The 6,000-nt window shown below is 35.4% G+C and overlaps 1 protein-coding gene across 6 annotated transcripts in view; it reads right to left on the bottom strand.

The window, feature by feature from the left end:
• Positions 1 to 1,378: 1,378 nt before the first annotated feature.
• LOC128858523 (cAMP-specific 3',5'-cyclic phosphodiesterase) overlaps positions 1,379 to 6,000 on the bottom strand; it is a 118,212-nt gene continuing 113,590 nt past the window's right edge. For 5 of the 6 annotated variants that reach the window (XM_054094885.1, XM_054094886.1, XM_054094887.1 and 2 more), the window contains 3 exons: positions 3,931 to 4,093; positions 3,191 to 3,559; positions 1,379 to 2,927 (listed from right to left, as the gene is read on the bottom strand). In XM_054094885.1, coding sequence (XP_053950860.1) covers positions 2,775 to 2,927; positions 3,191 to 3,559; positions 3,931 to 4,093 — 685 coding nt within the window. In that variant the 3' untranslated portion in view covers positions 1,379 to 2,774. Of the gene's footprint in view, positions 2,928 to 3,128; positions 3,560 to 3,930; positions 4,094 to 6,000 lie in introns of all 6 variants that reach the window. The other variant, XR_008454022.1, reaches the window with a different exon arrangement.

Here is a 6,000-nt window from a genome sequence, read left to right as displayed (position 1 = left end):
GGCAGAAATACACTCGGAGGTTTGCCATTGCCTGCCGAGGGGCGACCGCTATTAGAAAAATGTTTTTATTAATTTTGCTTTCACCGAGATTCGAACCAACTACCTCTCAGTGAATTCCGAATGGTAATCACGCACCAACCCATTCGGCTACGGCGGCCGCAGTTGTACACATTTGAAAGATTTTGTAATGGAGTAAATTGAACAAAACCAAATGGAATCATCTTCGGAAGGTTAGTAAAATACGAGAAATCTTTAGTACATATCAATACCTCGACACAAAATTTTTAGCTGCAGCAATACGTAGATAAATTTTTTGCAATTTTTTTTATAAAATTTGAGTTTTCAAACTGTATAGTAATACAACGCCGTCATATGCTGCTTTGAAACCTATTAAAGGTTACTCAAAAAAGTAATGGTTACTGAATAAAACAAGATTCAGCTGCTACCACTTGCTACCTTGCAACCCCGAAAACATATAAATTTACATGCATCTTGATTATGTTCTAGAATATACGCTATTTCACGTGAGGGGGTGGCCAATAGGGGTGGAAGGGGGTGGATTTTCAAAATTTTAAGATCAAATTCGTAATCAGCGACCCTGAAAACATAAATTAATATGCATCTTGATTATGTTCTAGAATATACGCTATTTCACGTGAGGGGGTGGCCAATAGGGGTGGAAGGGGGTGGATTTTCAAAATTTTAAGATCAAATTCGTAATCAGCGACCCTGAAAACATAAATTAACATGCATCTTGATTATGTTCTAGAATATACGCTATTTCACGTGAGGGGGTGGCCAATAGGGGTGGAAGGGGGTGGATTTTCAAAATTTTAAGATCAAATTCGTAATCAGCGACCCCGACAACCCCCGAGTAAGAAATTTTGGATCAATTACTTAATTTTTTGAGTTTTGGCCAGCTTTTCGGGAATCGGCCGCACTGTGCGATGCTACATTCCCGCCGATTGAGAAGCCCCGCTGCGACCTTCCTGGAAGAATTGAGTGTACATCCGCCATTTTAAATGATTAAAATAAAAAATAAAAAAAATTATTATCTTAATGTATAAATAAACTGTATACCAATTTTGAAAAAAATATATTGCCTTCTTCATTTTAAATATCTGGTATCTGTCCCCTTACTATAACTATAAGTTTCTATACATACCTATTTTAGTTCCAAAATTTTTAGAAAGTTAAAAAATTCCATTTCCCCATAAAATCGCAGCTTGTTCTGAATTCTAAATTCTTTTGCTACTTCCGGTTAATCCTGAAAGCTTGAGATTTTATTATCTTTGCCCCTATAGTCATTACATATGTTTTGTTTGATTGCTATTTTTTAAAGAGTATAGAGTATTTTTTATGGATTTTTTTCAGTATTTTATATTTCTTGATTTTTCTTCAATTTTTTAATTCACACTTTCTATTTTCAATGTTTCAATAATTAGTATTAGTTGTACAAAAATAAATATATTTTACATTACATCAACTTAGTAGTAGCATTTCAATGTACACAAAAATTCATAAATTAAATAAACAAAACAAGTTCTAAAATGCACATTGCAAGCTAAAAATTGTTGTTCAAATTTATTTCATAAAACTATCCTTGAATTTTTCCTACTATTTCGGATGTAATCCTTCGCAGCAATGCATTCATTCAAATTTTTTGAGCAGCATAATTAAAATTTATTTAAAACTTGTTCTTTGTTTAAATTTATCGCTTAGTAGGTAATGTTATTTTGGCTTGCGTCAACTCATTTTAAAATAGTCAGCAGTTTTTTGTAGTCAAGTAAGTTTTTGAAACTTCAGCCATTTTTCAATATTTGTGTAAATAAATAATGCTATGCGTTTAATGGTTATTATTTTTTATGAATTGTTTTGCGCGTATTTCATGGACTTGGAATTCGCTATTGGCTATTGACGCTTTCAGCCGCCACTGCATAACTATTTTCCATTTCTAGCATGAAAAAATTAGAAGATTTCAATTACAACCTTGCGTTTCGTCTTATTTTTTTAATATTCTTGCTTTTGTTTAATTCATTTTAATGGCTTTCGATTTTTACGAAAAAGTTGCTGCCATTTTGTCTAGTTTGCTGTTCTGAAATGGTTCTAATTGTAAATGAATGAAATAAAGTTGATGTAGCAGATTTTCAATTTAAAAAATTACTGCCTCTGCTTTTATTTGTTTTAGTTTTGTATGTATGCGTGCACGCGTGCGTGTGTTAGTTTCATTTTTTGTTTAACATTTGTGCTGAGTTTCTTTGGATATATATGTATATGTGTGTGTGTGTGAACGTGTGTTTAGTTATCTTCTCACTTTGTGTTTAATTTTTTCTAACCGCTATTGGCAATTTTGAGTTTTAAAGTAACATTATCAATTTCTTCATGTTATTTGACTTTAATTGCATGCCTTTGCTTTTAGTTTTCTTCTTCATCTCCTTTGTCTTGGTTATGCTACTATGAAATTTCCATATGTATATATTTTATGTTTTTTTTTCATCCATTATGACTTCCTTATATATCTTGTCCATCATCCTTTAACTCTTTTCTTTTGTGTTTTTTATTTTTTTTTTTGTTTTGCTTCATGTGTTTTAATTGTGTTTTTTTTTGTTGCAAAAAATTGCAGTTTTGTAAATTGAAAGTTTTGTGTTTTTTTTGTATTTTTTGGCATTTTTGTTGTTGTTTATTTCACTAGCTGCTTGCAGTTGTTTCTAACGTATTAGCAAAAAATTTTGCGCCTTTTCGGTGATTTTCTTACATAATCCTGCTACTCTCCGTCACATTCCACTGTGATGACTTTGATTTTCATTCCCCGACGGTTTATTCTCACTCGTCGCCGTCGTCGCGGTTGCCTCCGTTTTGCTATGCTCATTCTCCTCACACTCTTCCAGTTCGGCTAAATTCTCTTGATCGGACTCTTCAAGTGTTACCTGAATTAAATATTTATTTAGAAGTTATTAGAGTTTATTGCTTTTGGTACGATTTTCAACAAATAAAAGAAGAAAAAATTTTATAAACAAAAATTATAACATGAAATATGTTTTAACAAAGTTCTACTACTTTTTCATATTTTATATATAATATATTTTTTTTTACTTATACATAACATGTAAACAATGTGAGAAACGCACTACTGTTCTGTCTGCTGCCAATGCATTAGTATTTTTTGTTTTTGGTATTCTCAGCAACTCACTTGAAATCGAATCTTTTCGTCGGAGGGTTGATCGTCGGCCGCCGATGGGGGTGGTGATGGTGGTATCATGCTCTGATAATAGTCTCTATTCTCTTCAAGCGTATCAAGTATTTCCTGTGCGTCTGGATGTACCAGATCGGCCCATGTCTCCCATAGTGGATGCACAATATAATCGATAAATCCGACCTGCGATTTTTCGATTGTTGCATTATGACGATCGCACATGGGACTAATGTCCATGCCCGATTCACGTTCTTTATCGCCCTGCAAAAAGAACTCTTCCATGAGTAGGCTAACCCAGCGTTTGTACAATGGCAACGGTTTGGTTGGATTACTCAAATCGGCACAATGCACCAGATTCTCGAGCACCTGTGGAGAAAATTTATTTAATTAAAATTATTATTAAATTAATTTTTTAAATCAAAGTAAGATAATATTTATAAAAATAAGTAAGGGATATTTATAACGCTTCTGAAATTGTTGTTAATTTTTTGATTAGATATTAAAATGATTCGTTTATGTAAGCTGCATTAGGATATATTCTAGCTAGGAAAAATGGCTTAATATTATTCCAAAAATTATTGCAATGGAGTTAAAGGTATTCGAACTGATTTAGAAAATGACGAAATATATTTAACGGCTTAGACTATTTTCAGAGTTTATAAGTTTTGCTTTATCTTCTATTTAAAATAAATAAATTTTACATAGAATTACACAAACATTTTGGGTTTCTTGCTTACCTGTATGCGATCGGTGTAGTTGTCCAGCAATAGCACACCGGAACCGGCAACCTTTTTAGTCTCTACCATAGTCTTTAAATCGGCCAACAGACTCATGTGCTTAGACATGTCCGTTGATAGAACAATATCGATAACCATCTTCCTTAATGTTTGGCGTTGTTTCCTTTAAAAGAAAAAACAATTAATTAAACATAAAAGGTTTAGAAGATTTTAAATTTAAAACCCTTGAGTAATTTTAATGTAAGAGTATACTCGTATGTAGACTAGTAGTTTTATATTTAAGGAGAGACTTGGTGTCTACCAAACCTCAATCACAATAACTTTCTGCAATACTTCCTAAAACCAGCACTGTTCTCTAAATGTTGAGTCTGAAAGTAATTTCTTGTTAGTTATATGAACTGCGGTATTAAGGCCACCCCAGTGGCGTGTGGTCCTATTGCACAAGCTTATCCAGAATTCTTGACCAATGTAGAAAGCTTTTATCTTTAGGGGGAAACATTAAGGGAATGGAACTTTATAAAATACATATCCTGCTATAATTAGCAAAAGGCAGTGATGCTGAGGAAGGTAATGTGCATCATAGGCAAAAAATACGAGTATAATCGGGAACTCCCTTAGTCTTGAAAGAAAAGATGTTTGCAATATTGCAAAATATGCAAAGTAAGCTGTGAATTGTAGTATGCCAAATGCGACTGTCTGCCAGTTGTTTGTTGGTATTATTTTATTGTAATAGACAAGATAATCTCTCTATTGTTCTTTGCTCCTATTGATCGCATTCATTCGATTTGGTGATCTGAAGCAAAATTCGTACGAGGAGAGCCGAAGAAAGATTTCAACCAATTGAAATATTCGCCTTGTAACCCTTATGAAATGAGAAATACAGCAGCGCTCAGTTATTAACAGTAACCCTTTTAACAACCTTTTATGATTGTTCTCACTAAGAAATACGTAACGCTGCATTGTAAAAATTCTCCACAGTCAGTAAGGAGTATAAGTAAAAAATAAAAATAAATCTCCTTCCCTTAAATGCATGTAACCCCACATCGCCATCTGCGATGATCTCTCACTTGACATGCAGAACAATTATCGCAGATATATCTCTTATGTTTACATTTCACGTTTCATTTTCGTGAAAAGCAAAAATAGGCCGGCTTCTTTTTAAAATTTCACTTTTGATGTTCTAATGCTGTGACCTGCTGCGACGCCTTCCGCATAAAAATGCAAAAAAACTGCATTTGGTGGCATTATATTAATTGGTGTTTTCTTAATTTAACACTCGGCACTTAGTTTAAATCTCACAAATCCAAATATTGCCAAGCCAATCACTAAATTTTCACAAACAATTAATTTCTAATCCTTTTGTTTGTTTTGTTCATTTGTTTTGTATTGCCAAGGGATCTGACGACAGTCGGTCATTCCCTTGGTAGCCGGTTCTACGAATGGCTCGGGTTTTTCCCGACCAAGGGCTGCCGCCCCAGTAAACTAGCCCTGTCTAGTGAACAGTTTATCATCCCACCTTTTACTTCACAGGTGCAACTCCTAGCAGCAATCTTGCTCCACTGGTATTGAATCCAACCCTGGGATAAAGGTATTCTATTGCTGCGTATGCCATAAACGGCTCCACCTGAACTCCACCTCGGTTAGGTGCAACAAGTGCAACGGGGAGAGCCACTTTAAGACCTGTTGACATAGGGAGTGGTCCACAGTGTGGACACGTGTTGCTCCCGCCAGCAGCTGTCTGATGACTCAACGGCTACTACCCCCCTGAAAGGCCGGCACTTCCAACCGCCACCACATCCCATTCCTCCACGGAAAGGAGCCTATCGGAGCAAAACAACTCCTCAAACTCACCCCATCCTCTTCCCTCCAGCTCCAACCCCAGTGCGGGGACAAACCAGCAGCTCTTGGTCCCCCGCACAGTATGTTCTGTTTGTCAGACCAGAATACATCGGAACCTGGCATCAGTCAAATGCAATTTTTCCAATGGCTGGTCCCACTTTCGGAGATGTTCCGGCCTGTGCACCACCCATGAGTGGACAACTGACTACGTTGCCCCCTGCTGCAGAGCTC

Source organism: Anastrepha ludens, chromosome 3 (genome assembly GCF_028408465.1).
Source record: "Anastrepha ludens isolate Willacy chromosome 3, idAnaLude1.1, whole genome shotgun sequence".
Classification (NCBI taxonomy): domain Eukaryota; kingdom Metazoa; phylum Arthropoda; class Insecta; order Diptera; family Tephritidae; genus Anastrepha; species Anastrepha ludens.
The sequence above is the reverse complement of the archived record's forward strand: the minus strand, read 5'-3'. Positions and strand labels throughout refer to the sequence as shown.